This window comes from Cetorhinus maximus, chromosome 3 (assembly GCF_964194155.1).
Source record: "Cetorhinus maximus chromosome 3, sCetMax3.hap1.1, whole genome shotgun sequence".
NCBI lineage: Eukaryota > Metazoa > Chordata > Chondrichthyes > Lamniformes > Cetorhinidae > Cetorhinus > Cetorhinus maximus.
In genome coordinates, this window is record NC_135881.1 from 38,307,601 (window position 1) to 38,328,863 (window position 21,263).

Genomic DNA, 21,263 nt, shown 5'->3' on the forward strand with positions numbered 1-21,263 from the left:
CTTTGCACATGGCTCTAATCATGTATGAACAGGAGGAACACTCATCTCTGGTTCTCCAAGATGTCCTTTACCTGGAAGGGGTGGGGTGGGGATGCCATGCCTAGACAGAGGCTTGGCGAAGGGCTTAGCACTTGCCTGCTGGCTTTGAGATGGAGGGAAACCTGTAAAGGATATATTCACTTAATGTGTCACTTCAACTAGTTCACACATCCACTGAGGTGTTGACAATGCAGGCTGCAGGCGACCCTGCCTTGATAATGGCTCTCATACAGATGAAGAGAAGAGCCCGTCACCATTTGGCACAGGGCCATGAGGAGCAAGGGCCTAAGCAGCAAGAGGCAACAGTGCCACTATAAGGTCAAGAGGCTGGCGAACATGGACCACTGCAATGGTGAGCATTGGACCGACCATGGGTGTATCGACAGTGATGCTCTTATGTAGAGGTGAACGAAAAGCAATGCCAGAGGCACCCGTGTACGTCCCGGGATGCGGTTGCTCACATCTGCAAACTTCTCCAGTAGTAGCTGGGCCCGCAAGGACTTTGGAGGAATAGTGTGGAGTTCCTGGGCTGCAATGAAGGTGTATCCAAGTGCTGTTTAAATATGGCACCAGGACCTTCAACCCCATGAGGTAAAATCGGAGCGGGCAGATTCGTTGAGCCCCTCGCAAATGCATAATTAATGAGATGAAAAACTGAAGATCATGCTTGTTAAACTGACCTGCCACCCAGCGGGAATCACAGCAACTTTCCCGGCCACCACAGGACTTAGGGTGGAATCATCCCAGATTTGCACTAAGTACGATAGCTGGCGGGTAAAACGATGTTTTGCTTGCCGGCCGCAATGACGGCTTTTCACGCCCTATCACCCAAACCCGCCGCATTAATTGTGCATTTCTGGGAAACACACCGTTTCCATGGCGGGTGGACTCTCGTTCACCCGCCACGCCATTACCTCGTCATTTCAGCACGCCAGGTGCCATATTTAAAGTCCAGCCATAAGCACACATTGCAGTGTTTCCAGCCCAGGACTACTGCAGGGAAGATGTACATGAAAGGCAAAAAGACTGCAGCCCCCAGGTTTAATGACACATCACTATAACGCCTTTTGGACACCATGGAGGCCTGCCGCGATGTCATCTACTCCTGCTCTGGCCGCAGAATGGGCAGCAGTGTGACCAATCAAGCTTGGGAGGTGGTGGCAGTGGTGGTTAACCATTACTCTTCAAAAAAGGACAGCCACCCAATGCCACAAGAGGACGAATGATCTCCTCCATACCGCCAGGTAAGTCACTCTTCTCATCACTCTCAACTCACACACTCAAAACCCATCAGACATCCACAGGGCCCTCACTCACTGCCGGTTCAAGGGACATCACCATCCACTCTCTCACACACATCTTCATTGTCCACATCCTGTCCATGGGACCACTCACCACCCACACATGCCACATACACCTATCATCTGGTCTGGCAGGCGTCCTGCTTACACTCTCTCCATCTCCATTCATGCAAGTCAAGCTGGTACACGACAAGAGGGAGAGGTTGCAGACTGGCGGAGGAATGCCTGAAATCAAGGTCCTCACAGACTTTGGAAAACAGAGCCATCCAGCTGGCCAGCAACAATCTGGAGCATTCCTGTGCTAACAGTGAAAACGGCGGTCCTCTACCAACTGAGGATCCAGCAGTGCAACGTTGATCAGACAACCACGCTGTGAGTGATGTGTCTTGTTTCACATGCCACTGACATGCACTCCCCTTGCTTCTGCACACACATCTGGGAAATAGCTGACGGAGTCCATGACCTAGGGCCTCCAATCAAGCCCCAGGGCATAGCAGTCAGCAGGCTGCCTCCACCTCTGCTGTGGATGTCTGGGGAGCACCAAGACGTAGTGGCAAGGCTAGGAAAGTTAAGAAGATGTTGTTGCACAGCCTGGGCACCGGTGTTAATCACTTGTACATACTGTTCACTATTTTCAATAAACTCCCAAGTATATCTCCCTGTCTTTGGTTCCTTGTTCTGATGAGCAGTGTTCGTGTCACTCAGAGGTGAAACCTTTCTGCACAAGATAAAGGCAGGTGTCTCAGTCCAGGGCATCTTCCCTGTGCTTTGTGCAGCCTTCTGACCAAAGTGATAGTCCGACCTCGCACTCCATGTACACATCAGTGATGCCTGCATCTCGACAGTGCTCGTCATTGCTGCCAGAATGTTGTGGGCAGGCATCACAGAATATCGTCATTCTCTCTGTGTGCTCTCTGCACCTTTAAGATGGGGCTGGCCCCCATCTCTTCAGCATCTGTGACCAGTGATGCTGTGCTCCTGAAGGTAAAGGTGGACAAAGGATCAGACGCTTGTAAAGTTTCATGGTTGCGCCTTTATGACATGACCGTGATTCACAGCGCAAGCGAGCTGCCCTCGGCCAGACAGTCTCAGAGGCTATGTGAAGATTTATGTCCTCACTGCATTCATTCATGGGATGTAGGCCCTTATTCAGAGGGCATTTAAGAGTCAACCACATTGCTGTGGGTCTGGAGTCACATGAAGGCCAGACCAGGTAAGGACGGCAGATTTCCTTCCCTAAAGGACATTTGTGAACCAGATTGGTTTTTACAACAATCAACAAAGGTTTCATGGTCACCATTAGACTTTTAATTCCAGATTTTTATTGAATTCAAATTCCACCATCTGCCATGGCGGGATCCGAACCCAGGTCCCCGAGAAAATTACCCTTGGTTTCTGGATTACTAATCCAACGACAGTACCGCTATGCCATCGCCTTCCATCATCCTCCTGCAACTGAGCGATTGGGGCCTCCACTGCATCTCCATGACGGGAGCATTATCACAGAGGATACATGTTTTGCCATAAGCCAGACTGGAGTCAAACGTTCATAGATGCAATGTGAGGATCTATGGTGTCTCCTCACTGCATGTCGCCATCATCCCCCACAAATCTAGCAGCTATGAGGGCCTCCTGAGCATGCCTGCCTCATCTCGTTAGTGCGAGGGCCTTATCCCCATCATCGCCGCCTTAGGGGACCTCCTCACCCTCATCCCCGTCGACATCCTCCTCATCAGATGAGACGTCCAACTCCTCCATCTCCTCCTCAGCCAGCTCCTCCCCCCCGTTGTAGTGCCAGGTTGTAAAGGGCGCATTGGACAATGACAATGCGTGACACCCTCCGTGGACTATATTGCAGGGCTCCACCAGGCCGGTTCAGGCACCAGAATCTAATTTTCAGCATCCCGATGGTCTGCTCTCCCAAGTTGCGAGTTGCAGCAGAAGCCTCATTACATCTTCGCTCTGCTGCAGTCTGAGGCCACCGCATGGGTGTCATCAGCTATGTCCTCTGCAGGTAGTCCCTGAGGAGCCATCCCTGCAGCTTCTGTGGACCTTGGAAGGCTTCAGGATTCTGTGACCAACTGAGAATGTAGGAGTCATGCACACTCCCTGGAAACCTGCAGGATGCGTTCATGGTGGTCGCACACGAGCTGCATATTCAGCAAACGGAATCTCTTGCGGTTGACATAGTTGACCATGTGTTGCGACGGAGAACTAGCGTGACGTGGTTGCAGTCGATGGCACCCTGCACCCGTGGGAAACCCAAGATCTGAGCAAATCCAATCGCTCTTGCATCCTGGCTATCCTGGTCCAGGGCGAAATGCACAAAGTTGTATGCCCTCGCAAAGATGGCATCCTTAACCTCATGGATGTATTTGTGGGTGGATATCCCACAGAGGTCATCTGTGGAGCCCAGAAAGGAGCCACTGGCACAGAAATTGAGCACCACAGTCACTTTGTCATGGCCACTGGCAGTGAATACCCTCCAAGTCCGCACCCTGCAGTAGCAGGCAGATGTGACCGACCAGTTCCTAGACATGCGCAGTCTTCAACGACACTGGTGCTCGGTCATCTGTAGGAATGAAAGGCAGCATCTACAGACCCTGGGTCTAGCTAGGCGCCAACCAGCGATGGCTCACTGTAGCTCTTAGGCGGCGTTTGCAGGAGCCCAGCTGCCCCTCCAGAGGGTGCTGCTCCTCACTCTGCACAATCAGGCACCTCAGTCACTCTCTTCTCCGTCGACTTCGCTCTCTGTATGCCACGAGACATACAGCTAGATCATCAGGCTCCATGCTCCTGATGTACTCCTTCTGCAGGATGAAAGAGAGAGACGCGTGGGTTAGCATGGGTGTACTAAACACCTGTCTTGGTTAAGTCTGAAGGCCCTTTCACACATCCTGGAGAACGCCGGCCACCACTTGGATGGCCAGAGTTTAGTGTGCTGCATAGCTGCCCGAAACCCCACCCACCTCCGCCCCACTCCGCCAGACCGATTGGCGGCAGCTTTGCCCATTGGACTGCATGCTGTGCTCTCAGCTCAGGCATTCTCCTACCTGCACTGCACTGTTAGTTTGAACCATGGGGGAGACTGGTCCAAACTGGGTGATGACAGTCCGAGGGGCTGTGAGCACCTCCACCAGTGACTGCTCCATGGCCAGCTTTAGCAAGGAGATTGTACAACGTGCCCAGTCGTCCAACTGTTCTGCAGGCCACTTAAACACTCATTACTTTTCAGTCTGTGCGCAAGGGGTGAAAAGGTCTGGAACATTTGGTAGCACTTTGATGCCTCTGTGTTGCTTGAGTGAGCAGGGAAGCTGCAGGCCTGACTCCAATCATATCAATGTGACTATGCCTGAGCTGTCTCAGCTGCAGAGGAATGGTCACTTTATACAAGGTTTCCCTTAGGTGTGGCTACTTCCCTCATCCATCATCCCCCCCACCCCACACGTGCTTGTGTGCTACCTTCAACCACAAGGTAGCCCTTGCACCATGCCACCGCCCCCCCCAGTCGCCTGAACTGCAGGGCAGCCCTCACTCAACCCCCCCCCACCCAAGGCTCTTGAAACACAGGGCAGCCCTTGCCCCCTTACCCCCCTCCCCCTCCCCCAATGCACTTCAACTTTGAAGCTCAACAGGCGACCCGGACGAGCGCTCCGCAACATTACTGTGCACTCATCTCCGAGTTCCTCTCAAAGTGCAGCCCACCAAGTGCATGCCTTTTATATGTTGTTGTGAAACACGTTGGGGTGATTGGCGTACGATCCAGCAGGTGGGGGAGCAATTCCAGCAGGCTGGCCTTATAATGATATGCCGATGTATTACAATGAAGTTCCCAAAGATGTCGTGAAACTGATTTTTGACCTTCTCGCCATATTGTCTGCTCATGCCACTGAATACACCTGACATCAGAGGGTACAGAAAAACCCATCCTTAGTCTCCAGAATGGAAAATTCCACCCGATGTACTTAACACTAAACAGGCTCGAGCTCTTTCTCTAGAAAAGCTAACAACGAGGGGTGATGGAGGTCGTTAAGATTAAGAAAGGGTTTGATCAGGTAGATATAGAGACGAATCCACTAGCGGAGGAGACCAAAACCTGGGGCTAAAAAAGATCATCATCAGTAAGTGTGTTAGGGAGTTTAGGCAAAACTTCTAAAGCAGCCGACAAATGCGGAACTTGCATACCACAAGGAAAAACTGAGGTGACAAGCATAGATGATTTAAGGGGAAGCTAGATAAGCACATGATATAAAAGTAAAGAAGGATATGCTGATAGGGTTAGATAAAAAGGAGACAGGAGGGTTTGTGAGGAGCACAAACACTGATACAGCCCATCTGGGATGACTGGCCTGTCTCTGTGCTGTAGACTCCATTTAGCAGCAACAACTTGTATTTATATAGTACCATTAATATAGAAAAAACATCCCAAAGCTCTTTGAAGAGACACAATCAGTTACAAATCAAGGAACAGTAACAATAAGCATGGTCAAAGAGAGGGTTTTAAGAAGGGTCTAAAATGAGGAGAGGGATGTGATGAGGCAGAAAGTTTAAAGAGGGAATTCCAGAGCATTGTGCCAGGCCAACTAAAGGCAAAGATATTAATGGTGAGGCGAAGGGAGGAACTTACAGGAAAGGCCAGTAAAACATGAAGGGTTAGAAAACTGGACTAGGTCAGACAGGGAGAGGAGAGGTCACCAACAGATATAAATTTCAGGATGAGAATTCTAAAGTTTAGGTAACAGGAAATGGGAAGCCAACGTAGTTCAGGGAAGAGAGACCTTTCAATAAGTTGAGCTTCAGAGACTGTGGAGGATGGAATACTGATTTAGAGAGCAAAATGTTAGAAATCGAAAATATAAATGGTTAAAAATTCCCCTGTTCAAAAAGGCAGATGTGATCAAATTTAGCATAGCAGGATGTACCATTGTAGATGTTTTACACCAAATTTAAAGACTTGCATTTATATAATGCATTTTGTGACCTCAAGGTGTTCCAAAGCACTTTACAGCCAATTAAGTATTTTGAATTGTAAGCACTGTGGTAATATAGAAAATGCAGCAGGCAATTTGCACACACCAAGGTCCCACAGTGGTAAAATGTGATAAAAAAGAAAGGATTATCTGATCTTTTAAGGTGTCAACTGAGGAATAAATATTGGCTAAAACAACAGGCAGAATTCCCCTGCTCTTCTTCACAAAGTGCCATTGCATCGTTTACATCCACTTGAAGGTAGACAGTGCCTTGCTATGGATGTTTACAAGTCATGAAAAAGTACATTTTTCTTCCATACATGCTGTTCAGCAATCGTAAAGCTATCATTAATACTGAGAGCTGCTTGATGTGTGATACACAACTCATGATAAGATGAAATGAAAATGAAAAATGCTGGAAAAACTCAGCAGGTCTGACAGCATCTGTGGAGGGAGACAGAGATAACGTTTCGAGTCCGTATGACTCTTCTTCAGATCTGAAGAAGAGTCATACGGACTCGAAACGTTATCTCTGTCTCCCTCCACAGATGCTGTCAGACCTGCTGAGTTTTTCCCGCATTTTTTGTTTTCGTTTCAGATTTCCAGCATCCACAGTATTTTACCCTCATGATAAGGTGACCTGTGCTTTCAGCAATTGTTAGCTTGTGTCAAAAAAGCCCTGGAAACTCTCCAAATTACAGCTATGCCTGATAAAATGGCTATGGAGCAAAAAGAATACCTCCGTGTGTGAACACAGCTCTAGCAACACCGAAGCTCAACACCACCCAGGACAAAGCAGCTCATTTGATTGGCACCTCACTTTACTACTGTAAACATTCTCTTTCCAGCACCAATGCATCATGGGTGCAGTGAGTACCATCTACAAGATGCACTGTAGCAACTCAGTAAGACCCCTTTCAACAGCACCTCCCAAACCCGTGTACTCCACCCCCTCGAAGGACAAGGGCAGCAGGCGAATCAGAGCGCCACCTGCAAGTTTCCCTCCATGTCACAAACAATCCTGACTTGGAACGATATCACTGTTGCTCCATCATCACTGGGTCAAAATTCTAGAACTTCTGGGGTCACCACACAGACTGCAATGGTTTAAAGGAGCAGCTCACCACCACCTGCTGAAGGCTTATTACGGATGAGCAATAAATGCCGGCCTTGCTAGTGACACCCACATCCCATGACCAAATAAAACAAAAATACGTCTTAAAATTTAACGTTTTTAGATATTTTATGCAGTAATAGCAGATTTGCATTTGCATAGTATCCAAGTTTCTGGAAAAAGTTATAGTAGTCTAAAACCATAGCTAACCTGTACAGTCTGTATCTGTGGTGATTGTATGACAGAGGGTTGTGCAGTTTGGATTACTCCCTGGACCTGCACAGTCTGGCCAGAAGGCAACTGTACAACAGTTACAGCTGGAGACCCTGAAGCAACTTGAGTACCAGCTACAGATACCTGCAAAGAAACAATACACAAGTAGAATAATTGTTCAGTTAGCATTTATTTCTCACTAAATAATATGCATTAAAACAATATTTATCTTTCATTTTCATAATTATTTTATGATAATTATTCATTGCCTTTTGATTACAACAAAAAAGTTGTTTCACTTAATTCTAAGTCTCATTTAACCCATCATCCCTGTGCTCACTGACTTACATTGGCTCCCAGGTAAGCAACACCTCTAGTTAAAATTCTCATCCTTGTTTTCAAATCCCTTCCTGGGCTAGCTCTAATATCCTCTGAAAACTCTGTGCTCCTCCAATTCTTACTTCTTAAGCATCCTCAAGGAAAACAATGCTCTGTCATTTTACAAAAAGCTATTTATGAATAATTAAACAATGCGGTAGCCATAAACATTTGTCAACATATTTAAGTAATCATTTTGGCAGCAATAGTTCAGGTCAAATTCTCTTAAACTTTTTCTAGAAGACAATAAAACAAAAAAATCAACTCTGTATACCATATTAGAGCCAGTACAGATCTCTGATCTCAAAAAAGCCAGTCAGCCTCAGGCAAGTATGCAGTGCCACATGCCACTGCATCTGGTACTAAAAGTAACCAGCCATTATGAATCTGTTAGCAACAAAGCTGATTAATTATTGAAGCAAATTTTGAAGAGGGCACCTCGACTTCTGCAGCACTTGAAAGCCAATTTCTATGCCAACATCTACCAAATTCTCTGATATGAAAATACAGACTCAGCGACAAGTCTATCCCAAACTCTGTGTGTTACACTCTCTGTAAGCATCAGCCTTGAATCAGGACATTCTCAGCTTCGAAATGTTTCGAAACGTTAACTCTGTTTCTCTCTCCACAGATGCTGCCAGGCCTGCTGAGTTTTACCAGCATTTTCTGTTTTAATTTAAGATTTCCAGCATCCGCAGTATTTCGCTTTTATTCTCAGCTCAGGGTTAGGTCATGTTTCAAGCCCGGCTCCAGAACTTGAGTATATAACGCAGCATTGCGCTTAAGTACAGTACCGAGGAGGTTCCAAACTACTTTAGGTACCATCTTTCAGGTGAGACTTTAAATTAAGCCTCTGTCTGCCTGCTCAAGTGGACATTAAAGATCCCATGGCACCATTTAGAGGAATGTTGTGGAGTTTACCCAAAATCCTGGATGGTTTTAATCCCTCAACCTATAAAAGATCATATATAATTGCAGGTTATTTCTTTAATATATTTAATATAATTTAAATAGCGACATTTTCTAAGAACAATTGTGTCTTTTCATCGTTTAAGAATGGCTGAAGTACCCAAAAATAGCTGGCTTTGGTTATAAAGCAGTCTCAGCTGACTTTTCACTGACACAGCTGTGTCACCTGACAGCTAAGCATCAAGTAGCGGCTATACCTGCTATCCTCATCTCCATGGAGTTGCAAATTATTAATCTTCACGTATTCATTTCTCACAAACTTGATCCATTAAACTAGATTTCTGTAAAACCAACAGCTTAGAGAGCCCAGATCTATCGTGATCATAATCCTATTTGTACACCTTATCAGCAAGTGAATTGTGCAAGTGAAATACATGAAAATTCAATGGGGATTAGGAGAAACTGAACAAGCATAGTTCGAATATATTTTCTCATTCCAAACTCTGACTTGGCGATCAGTCCCTATGATACTTTAATGCACAAATTAAAACATTAACACAGAATTCACCATTGCTGCTCAATAGTCATAATATTTGTTTCAAAGAATACAAATAATAAATCTACATGTGCACATTTTATATATATTTGTTGAAAACAATTGGAATTAGTTTGAAAATGTTTCCAGTTAAAGGTATTGTAAAGCAAACCTGTAGGGATTTCCAAGTTCAGACTTAAAAAAACACACACACAAACACATACAACGATTGCTCCCTAATTATTCAGCTGCTCAGAACATAGCTGACCCATACATTCAAGGAATGATTCAATCCTTGGGCAATGCTAAATTGATTGATTTTAGCCACAGCAACAGTAGCGATGCCACAATTAGGCCCTGAACTAAAGGGGAAATATGGGTGCCTGGTCCTGATTACTACACAGTACTGATGGGAGTACATGTGCATGATGCTCGGCAAGGACAGGAATCTGAACTTCATTCTGATGCTTCGTCAGGTTGGAAACCTCCATTTGGGCTCACAAATGAAGGTTTAGGTTCTGGAGTGCAACTAAGCTCCATGCATTTAGGTCGTGAGGAAGAACTGACAGAAAATAAGAATGAAAGAAAATATTTCTATTGAAGTGTCAAGTCCCTGAAAATGGTAAAAGTCCTTCAAGAGACTATTTATGCTTGTTATTTTCAGATAAATGCATGGCCAGTCAGATGTCAACCATGGTTCAGTGGTTACACTCTCGCCTCTGAGTCAGACATCATAAGTTCAAGTCCCACTCTAGAGACTTAAAACGCAAGGCTGGTACTCCAGTGCATTGCTCAGAGGGTTCATTAAACTTAGGCCCCATCTCCCCTCAGGTGAACAAAAGGATCTCTTGGCATTATTTTGAAGAGAAGCATGGGAGTTCTCCCCACTGTCCTGACCAATATTTCTCTTCACCAACATCATGAAAAACAGATTAATCTGGTTATTAAAACACGCATTGCTTTTCATGCAACCTTGCTACGTGCAAACTGGTTGCTGTATTCCCCTACATTACAAAAGTGACTAATTTCAAGATGTAATTTTTTGGCTGTAAAGTGCTTTAGATGTCTTGAAGTTGAGAGAGACAATTTATAAAGTTACTTCTTCCTTCTTTTCTTCCCTCCGATTTGAAGTACCATTCCAGGCTTGAGCACAAAAATGAAGGCTAACACTCAAGCGCAGTACTTTTTTTTATTGATTCCTTGGTGTGCTGGCTAGGCCAGCATTTATTGCCCAACCCTAATTGCCCTCAAGAAGGTGGTGGTGGGCTGCCGTCCATGTGGTGTAGGTACACCCACAGTGCTGTTAGAGAGGGAGTTCCAAGATTCTGACCCAGCGACAGTGAAGGAACGGCGATATATTTCCATGTCAGCATGTTATGTGGCTTGGAGGGGCGCTTGCAGGTGGTGGTGTTCCCATGCATCTGCTGCCCTTGTCCTTCTAGATGGTAGTGGTCATGGGTTTGGAAGGTTCTGTCTAAGGAGCCTTGATAAGTTCCTGCAGTGCATCTTCTAAATGGTGCATGCCGCTGCCACTGTGCTTTGGTGGAGAAGGGAGTGAATGTTTGTGGATGGGGCACCAATCAAGCGAGTTGCTTTGTCCTGAATGGTGTCAAGCTTCTTGAGTGTTGTTGTGGCTGCACTCATCCAGGCAAGTGGGGAGTATTCCATTACACTCCTGACTTGTGCCTTGTAGATGGTGGACAGGCTTTGGGGAGTCCGAAGGGGAGTTACTCGGTGCAGGATTCCTAGCCTCTGACCTGCTCTTGTAGTCACAGTACTTATATGGCTAGTCTAGTTCAGTTTCTCAATGGTAACCCCTAGGTGTTGTAGTGCGGGATTCAGTGATGGTAATGCCCTTGAATGTCAAGGGGCAATAATTAGATTCTCTCTTGTTGGAGATGGTCATTGCCTGGCACTTGTGTGACATGAAAGTTACTTGCCACCTGTCAGCCCAAGCCTGGATATTGTCCAGGTCTTGCTGCATTTGGACATGGACTGCTTCAGTATCTGAGGAGTCACGAATGGTGAACATTGTGAAATCATCAGCAAACATCCCCACTTCATGATGGAAGGAAGGTCATTGATGAAGCAGCTGATGGTTGCTGGGTCGAGGACAATACCCTGAGGAACTTTTTCAGTGATGTCCTGGCACTGAGATGAGTGACCTCCAACAACCACAACCGTCTTCTTTTGTGCTAGGTATGACTCAAACAGTGAGAGAATTTTCTCCCCCGATTCCCATTGACTCCAGTTTTGGTGGAGCTCCTTGATACCACACTCGGTCAAATGCTTCCTTGATGTCAAGGGCAGTCACGCTCATCTCACCTCTGGAGTTCAACTCTTTTGTCCATGTTTGAACCAAGGCTGTAATGAGGTCGGGAGCTGAGTGATCCTAGCAGAACCCAAAACGGGCGTCAGTGAGCAGGTTATTTCTAAGCAAGTGCCACTTGAAAGCACTGTTGACGACCCTTTTCATCACTTTACTGATGATCAAGAGTAGACTGATGAAGCGGTGATTGGCAGGGTTGGATTTGTCCTGGTTTTTATGGGCCTGCCGGGTAGATGCCAGTGTTGTAGCTGTACCGGGACAAATTGGCTAGGAGAGAGTTCTGGAGCACAAGTCTTCAGTACTGTTGCCGGAATATGGTCAGGGCCCGTAGCCTTTGTGTGATCCAGTGCATTACTGAGGGAATACTGCACCGTTGGAGATGCTGTTTTCATATAAGACATTAAACCAAGGCACTATCGACCTGCTCGGATGGATGTAAAAGATCCCATGGTGTTATTTCAAAAAAGGACAGCGGAATTATCTTCTGTCCTGACCAATATTTATCCTTCAAACATCATTATCGCACTGTTATTTCTGGGAGTTTGCTGCGCGCAAATTGGCTGTGACGTTTCCGACATTACAATAGTGGCTACATTTCAAAAAGTACTCCATTGGCTTTAAAAAGCTTTGAGAGGCCCAGTGGTCCTGAAAAGTGCTACATAAATGCAAGTCTTTCTTTCTTCTTAATCTTGTACTTATGGCCTCTCATTCTGATCTCTCACAACTTCTGTCATTTTTGATTGCCATGTGTTGTTCTATTGTGGAAAGATACAATGTTTCAAGCCTTTCTGCAAATTTGATTTTTTTTTTCATGCCAGGCAGCCCCTACAAGAACCTGTATTGGGCCATATTAAAACCCTCACTTCCTATAATTTGAAGTCCAATACTTCATACAGTACTCTAAATGAGGCCTTTTTTAGGACTTACATACTCATCATCAACAATTCCTGTCATTATTTTGAAGTGTACGGGTGATGCCTTTAACCACACGATCCCTTTATATCTTTTGCGCAACCATACACACACAGTAAGCTAAAGGGGCCAACTTGTGCACAGCCTGTTTGCAAACTTCTGTGTTGCTGCAGCTTACATAAAACAACGCTCATCGTCATCTCATGGTTTTTATATTCTTGATCTCTTCTGTTGAAAATAAAATTCTTTTAGTTTTTTTTAGCAGCCCTATCAACCTGAGATGATGTTTTTGTGAACCTACACCCCACTTCCATTCTGTGTATAATTAGTGTTTTCTTGTTAAGCAAATTACGTTAATTTATTAATAAAGAATTTCATCTTACCACTTTTTAGCCAATTCCCTACATTGACGCCGAGTCCAGCAACACCTTGAATTTATAACTCAATCTTGTGTTAAAATCCTTCCATCGCCTTGCCCCTCCCTTGTTCGGCAACCCTTCCGTTCTTATAATCCCCCTAGATCTCTGTATTGTTCCAATTCTAGTCTCCTGAACATCTCTGATTTCCAGCTCCCCACTATCTTTAGCCATCAACTCAGCTACATAGGGCCCCAAATTTAGAATTCCCTCCCTAAACTTCTTCACCTTTCTCTCCTCTTTTAAGATGCTTCTCAATCCTACTTCTTTTGGTCATCTATCTCAATATTTCTTTACATGATGCAATGTCAAATTGTTTGAAAATATTCTTGTGAAGAGCCTTTAGGCATTTTGCATTAAAGTTGCTGTATAAAGATGATTGTCATTATCAATATCCCTTTGCAGGTTCATTTAGTCTTTTAAAGAATTAACCATACCTTCTATAATTTTGACACCATTTCTTCTAGGCCGATATCTAAATCGTTGAACTTATACTGACCCCTAGATCTGAATCATCTAACCAATTTTTAATCCCGTTCTCTATCCTCCACCTAACTCCATACTCCTCAATCTTCTCTAGTAATCTTATGAATGATATCTTGTCACAGGCTTTCCTAAAGTCCATGCACACTAAAATATTTACCTCTTCTACAATGTCTGTTACCTCTGCAAAGAATTCTCTGGGGTTTGTGAAGTATCCCATTGTCTTTTGAAATTCATGTTGGCTACCTCTAACTATCTATAAATATAATAGTTATAGCCTTAATTAGGGACACTTAAAATTTTCCCAATCAGAGTGAAAGCTAATTGGCCAGATTCATCATTGCTCCCTTTTTAAATTGTGTGCTACATTGGCCACACTCTATTCACCCTATATAAATCCTCATGCAATAGAGCCCTAAAATATAATTTCTGAAGCTGCCACAATTTCCTCCTCCACCTTCCTCAGGATCATGGAATGTATCTCATCGGGTCTGAGGCTTTATATTTCTTCAACCTAACTCACTTATCTAAAGTTTCTTTTGATCCACCATAGCATCATTTTCCTCATTCTCAACCACTTCAGGATTAAAACATTCCTTTGTAATAAAAATTGTGAAAAACTGTCCAATACTTTACTCTGGAGTATACTAGAATCATGTAGACTTGTTCTTTCTAGTGAAGAAACATTCATGGAATCATGTTCCTAAATCTATTGTCTCTTGCATTTTACTTCTGTTGAAGCTCTAGAAAAGATAAATAATGCTAGCTATTGCATTGACGTTGTGTTGCCCATGCCTGTTTCATGAATTGCTGTACATAGCCAGGTCCCAAGTAGCTGAAGGCTTTGCAATGACAAATACTTGCTGTTTCTCTCAATTAGGCACCATCCAGCTAGAACAAGTCCTTCAAAGAACTTGCTCTGCTTTCAACTGAACTAGTTGTGTTGTTCACTGTATCCTCCCTCTTGGACAGACAGGGCGCATAATATCAAAGTATTACATTAAAAAAAGGATAGAATGTATGACTTAAAAATGCAGACTAAAAAAACTGCACACCACATTCCAAATATTCTCTCACTCTCTAACCTTTCTTCACTTGGAGACTATGTTTAGTCTGAAGGGATTGCAACATGGGAAAGGGGAAGGGGAACACAGAATAACTCAGGTCATAACAGAGCAGGACACAACAGGCTTCAAAGTCTCCTATCCATTTGTCCAAGTGTTTCCAAACACTTGTCCCACACCTGACTTCAGAACTGCCAAGAATATCCACCCATTCCTTACAAATGCTTTTCAGCCCTTCCAAACTGAATCCTATTGTGGCAGCTTGTTTTTCCATCCATGTATCCTGAGTGCTTCCTTGTTCATCTCACTAGCCAGAATACTTCCTAGACAGCCAAGACATAGGCAAAAACGTTAGTGACTGAGAAGTGAAAGAAAGCGAGAACTGAAGAAACAGAACAAAAGAGGTTTGATGTGGGAGAAGAAAAGTGACAAAAGTTAAACAGGAGACGGAGTCAATCCATTCTCTCTGAAATTCTAAGGTAGTGGCTTGTGTTCATTACATGGTCTTTCTCACCACCTGAATAAATGCCATATTTGCCATCTAAACAGCATGACCTTCTATACGTGCAATGTAACATCTGAAAAGTAATATAATTCAATCTTCTTTTTAGGCATAGTAACTATTGCAGCGTTACCTGCGCAATGGTGGGAATTTGAGTCTGAGAATTCTGAGCTTGTAATTGGATAGATTCGCTATCTGTCGCAGAATCTGTTACACTGCCATCTTGATGAGATTCAACAACTGATTCCATGGTCATTTGTCTAAAAAAAAAAGCAAGTCACAGATGTTACTGAATTAAAAAGTACAGCACATCACGAACACAGAACACAAAGGAGGTTACCAACTATCATTAACTATTTTTGCTGCAAATCTGTTGGACATGTTCTATTTTGGGGACAGGCTGAGAGAAGTGGGGAGGAGGTTACTTAAGGCTTGTATTGTGTTTGTATTCTCTAGCTATGCATTCCAAAACCAGAAAATTATATAGAAATGATAACACAAACAGGTTGTTCAGTTTAACCATTTCATGTTGTTGTTTATCCTCCATATGAGCAATAGCCATAATCCCATGTGCTCCTCCTGTTCTCGTATCTCCATTTCCTTTCCCTGTAACCATTTGTCTGGTAATCCATTCTTAGATTCTGACAGCCCCAAAGTCCTCTGTGTAAAAACAAAAGTTCTCTTGCTCTGTCCTAAATCTACAATCTTGTATTTATGCCCCCTTATTCTAAGTCACTCAACCTCTGGAAATGGGCTGTTTCAATCTACTTTCCCTTAGACGCCTTTGTTCTAATAAAAACAAACACAATTTCTCAAGTCTTTCTTTATATTTCCTTCCATCAGTGTCCTAGTGAATGTGCACTGTACACACACTGTCTCAACACACTTTCTATGACGTGAAGCCTGAAACTGCATACAGTATGCCAATAATGTGGTCTTACTGGTTTTATATAAATTTACCAGTACGTTGGGACTTTATATTCTCCGTGTAAATCTCAGTATCCACCAACTTTCTTATGGTATTATCTACTCCAAGTGGATAATGTCTTGTGAAGATAAACCCTCAAATCCCTCCACTCTTTCACATTGTCCAGCTTTACCTCCTTCAAGTTAACTAAATAGCTGTTTATAAATCACTTTTCCCCAAGACTGGCTGAAGGATCTTTCAAACCTAGTCTGTCTAGTTTCTGTACTAATGGGTTTTACCAACTAGCCATCAGAAGAACTTTGGAAATGTTTCTCTATGAAATAGTGATACAACAATATAAAAAAACTTTCATTTTTCTATTGATCAGATTACACACCATCTGAGCAAAAAAAAAACTGTTTGCTGTAATCCTGAAGTTAGTATGCACATAATATAAGAGCCTTCTGATGCATCAGTGGACAAATATAATATGACGGTGAAGCATACAGACCAGAAAGATACTATGTTCATTCTTTGGATTATACTGCTAGCTGATGTCAATCAGCGTGGATACCACAAAGGAAACTGATGTCCTGAGGCAAGGGGGAGATTGCAATGCAGCAAATATGGCTGTAAAATATGTGTGGATAGCATTGATCCATCTGTGAAGGTCCACAGTTGAGGAGCCGAACATTCAATTTCCACACTTAGAACTGAAGAATGGTCACTTGAGCAAGGCACTAAAACTGTGGTTATATGGGAAATGACACATAATTGCTAGTGTACTGAAAGAAGACTTTTTAAAATAGTTAATCTTAAACCAATTCATGTGTTGAAATTATGACAATCTTATAAACCATCTTGAACAAAATGTCCAGTTTATCTTCTTTAAAGCTACTGCAAACTTCATAAAATGTTGCAGATTTTTTTAAAAATCAAATTTCAAAAGATACTCACCCTGTGTTTCCAAGATTGTTGTGTTTGTATGCAGTCACTAGCTACTTAGGAAATAGGATTTCACTTTTGACTTGCTTCAGAAATATTTTTGGATCAATTACGGAGACATCAGTGACATTCTGCCATCTTAGAATTTCAAGTTCATTCAGCTGCTTCCTTTATGAAAGAAAAATGCAGGGCATAAACTGGGAGAAACAGCTGTGGATAAGCAATGACAGATTGGAAACCGAGATTAACCTCTAATAAACCTGTTTTGCAAACAAACCTGGGGTATTTACTAAAATGCTGTTGCCTAATTCTTTGTATAGTATGTTAATATATATTTTGGTTAAAAAGAATTTATTTTTGTTCAAAATAAAAATATTTCAGGTATTGAGCATTTTAACTTTGAGCAATTTCAATATGCTAATAAAACATAGCAATTCAACGGTCATATCATCAAACTAAACTTCACGATTTTGCTTAACATGTTTTGATAACGTTTCCATTCTGTTGTGTATCCACAAGATTTCTAGGCTATATGTAAGCAAATTGTAATGCTGAAACATAATAGTTTCTGAATAAATTTTATGCTACTAACCAAAAGTCAAATTTTACAAAGTAAAGCTACAGCTTCATGAGGTGTTTTACAGTTCCAGGTAGGAAACATAAGTTCAAGTTCTGCTTCTAAATAATGCTACTGGTACTTCTTCCAGAGGTCAAATTTCATCACTCTCAAATGGACTATCCAATGAAGAGGGAAAAGATGCTGCAAGTGTCCTTCTTGCACTAATTAGCATGCCTCTTGCCCTGCCCTATCTTGTCCCACAGATGCTATAAGATCTGCTATGTATTGTGTTTAACTAATTTAACAGTTCTTTGAGGAAGCAATAAGGCAGGTGAATAAAGGGGAATCTACAGATGTGGCATATTTGGATTTCCAAAAGGCATTTGATAAGGTGCTACATCAAAGGTAACTACATAAAATAAGAGTTCATGGTGTAGGAGTAACATATTAGCATGGATAAAGGATTACTTAGCTAACAGGAAGCAGAGAGTAGGGGAAAATGGGTCTTTTCAAGTTGGCAAGCTATAACTAGTGGAGTGCCACAGGGATCAGTGCTGGGCCCTCAACCAATCATAATCTATATCAAAGGATTGATTGAAGGGACCGAATATATGGTAGCTAAATTCACTCAGGGTTCTGCATGCGGCCCGTGAGACATTTTGTTTACCATTGCCCACACGCAGGGTTGCTAGGTTCCGCTGATTTCCATCCGCATAGTTTTTTCCTACCGGTATTAGTAAAGTGATATGCAGCAAAACAACGGCACATGAAGTGAGGTGCGTGCTGATTGCACTCAACATTGACTGTGAGAGCTGTGCGCTCTCTCTGTGTTCAAAGCACTGCTGTGGTTCAATCAGTACACCCTGCAAATTCTTATTCAGGGGGTCATGGTTAGCGCACATGTCCGATTTCAATCTTGCAGCCCACGGAGATGGAAGAGGGCCACTCATGCGGCCCACTCACTAGCCTAGATTGCCTATCATTGATGTAGAGTGTCTGCAAAGGGATATGGAAAGATTAAGGGTGATTGGGCAAAAAATTGGTAGATGGAGTATAATGTGGTAAAATGTGAACTTGTCCACTTCGGCAGGAAAAATAGAAAAGCAGCATTAATCTAAATAGAGAACTCATTGGTACAAAGGGTGCTGGGTGTCTTGGTACATGAATCACAAAACGTTAGTATGCAGGTAGAACAAGTGATTAGGAAGGCAAATGGAATGTTGGCATTTATTGCAAGGGGAATGGAATATAAAAGTAGGGATGTTATACTTTAGCTGTACATGGCCTTGGTGAGACCACATCTGGAATACTGTGTACAGTTTTGGTCTCCTTATTTGAATAGGGATATAATTGCATTAGGAGTAGTTCAGAGAAGGTTCACGTGACTTTGGGCCTATACCCATTGGAGTTTAGTCTAAATTATTGGAGAAGATTCTTCGAGACAGGATTTACTACCATTTGGAAGCAAATGGGCATATTAGTGAGAGGCAGCATGGTTTTGTGAAGGGGAGGTCGTGTCTCACTAACTTGATCGAGTTTTCCGAGTAAGTGACAAAGATGATCGACGATGGAAGGGCAGTGGATGTTATATACATGGATTTCAGTAAGGCCTTTGATAAGGTCCCTCATGGCAAACTGGTACAGAAGGTAAAGTTGCACGGGATCAGAGGTGAGCTGGCAGGATGGATACAGAATTGGCTTGGTCATAGAAGACAGAGGGTAGCAGTGGAAGGGTGCTTTTCTGAATGGAGAGCTGTGACTAGTGGAGTTCCGCAGGGATCAGTTCTGGGACCTTTGCTGTTTGTGGTATACATAAATGATTTGGAGGAAAATGTAACTGGGCTAATTAGTAAGTTTGCAGACGACACCAAGGTTGGAGGAGTTGCAGATAGTGAAGAGGATTGTCAAAGGATACAACGGGATATAGATCGGTTGGAGACTTGGGCAGAGAAATGGCAGATGGAGTTTAATCCGGACAAATGCAAGGTAATGCATTTTGGAAGGTCTAATACAGGCAGGAATTACACAGTAAATGGCAGAACCCTTAAGTGCATCGACGGGCAGAGGGATCTGGGTGTACAGGTCCACAGGTCACTGAAAGTGGCAACGCAGGTGGATAAGGTAGTCAGGAAGGCATATGGCATGCTTGCCTTCATTGGCAGGGGTATTGAGTATAAAAGCTGGGAAGTCATTCTGCAGCTGTACAGAACATTGGTTAGGCCACACTTGGAATATTGCGTGCAATTCTGGTCGCCACATTACCAGAAGGATATGGAGGCATTGGAGAGGGTGCAGAGGAGGTTTACCAGGATGTTGCCTGGTCTGGAGGTTATTAGCTATGAGGAGAGGTTGGAGAAACTCGGATTGTTCTCACTAGAGCGATGGAGATTGAGGGGCGACTTGATAGAAGTTTACAAAATTATGAGTGGCATGGACAGAGTAGATAGTCAGAAACTTTTTCCCAGGGTGGAAGAGTCAATTACTAGGGGACATAGATTTAAGGTGAGAGGAGAAAACTATAAAGGTGATGTGCGGGGCAAGTTTTTTATGCAGAGGGTAGTGAGTGTCTGGAATTCGCTGCCAGAGGAGGTGGTGGAAGCAGGTACGATAGTGGTGTTTAAGAGGCAGCTTGACAAATACGTGAATAGGATGGGAATAGAGGGATACGGACCCCAGAAGTGCAAAATATTTTAGTTGATGGGCAGTATGATCGGCGCAGGCTTAGAGGGCCGAAGGGCCTGTTCCTGCGCTGTACTTCTCTTTGTTAAACATACAGATCCTGAGGGGACTTGATAGGGTAGTCACTGGGTGGATGTGGGGGAGACTAGAACCAGGAGACACAGTTTAAGATTAAAAATTCTACCTTTTAATACAGACATGAGGAGAATTTTTTTCTCTCAGAAGGTTGTTAGTCCGTGGATTTCTCTTCCCCAGAAAGCAGTGGAGACTGGGCCGTTGAAATTAAGGCTGAGTTAGTCGGTTGTCCATGCCTCACAGCACTAGAGAAGTAATGCGAGAGCCACTGCCTGGTAGATTTTGATCTTTGTTTTGAGAAAAACGCCATGCTCTCTTCAAAGCCTGTGGGTGCGCCTGCCTAATTCTGAGCTTGCTTTTGCCTTTCAATGGACGACTTCATCATGTACTCTGGGTGGGGGACTTCAATGTCCATCACCAAGAGTGGCTCTGTAGCACCACTACTGACTAAGCTGGACGAGTCCTACTAGACTGGGTCTGTGACAGGTAATGAGGGAACTAACAAGAGTGAAAAACCTACTTGACCTCATCATCACTGATCTACCTGTCACAGATGCATCTGTCCATGACGGTATTGGTAGCACTGAGCACTGCACTGTCCTTGTGGAGACGAAGTCCCAGCTTCATATTGAGGATACCCCCTAGCATGTTGTGTGGCACTACCACAGTGCTAGATAGGATAGAGTTCAAACAGATCCAGCAGCTCAAAACTAGGCATTCATGAGGCATTGTGGGCCAACAACAGCAGCCAGACTGTGGTATCTGTAACCTCATGGTCCAATATATTGCTCACTCAACGTTATTATCAAACCAGGGGGATCAACCCCGGTACAATGAAGAGTGCAGGAGGGCATGCCAGGAGTAGCACCTAGCATATCTAAAAATGAGGTGTCAACCTGATGAAACTACAACATAGGACTACTTGTGGGCCAA

The 21,263-nt window shown here is 43.6% G+C and overlaps 1 protein-coding gene across 4 annotated transcripts in view; it reads right to left on the reverse strand.

The window, feature by feature from the left end:
- The window catches only part of LOC144677377 (cAMP-responsive element modulator-like), a 146,332-nt gene that overhangs the window by 102,396 nt on the left and 22,673 nt on the right, over window positions 1-21,263 (reverse strand). For 3 of the 4 annotated variants that reach the window (XM_078537513.1, XM_078537517.1, XM_078537518.1), the window contains exons 2-4: window positions 17,030-17,185; window positions 15,299-15,425; window positions 7,635-7,781 (exon numbers count right to left, since the gene is read on the reverse strand). In XM_078537513.1, the coding sequence (XP_078393639.1) occupies window positions 7,635-7,781; window positions 15,299-15,421 (270 nt within the window). In that variant the 5' untranslated portion in view covers window positions 15,422-15,425; window positions 17,030-17,185. The remainder of the gene's footprint in view (window positions 1-7,634; window positions 7,782-15,298; window positions 15,426-17,029; window positions 17,186-21,263) is intronic. The other variant, XM_078537520.1, reaches the window with a different exon arrangement.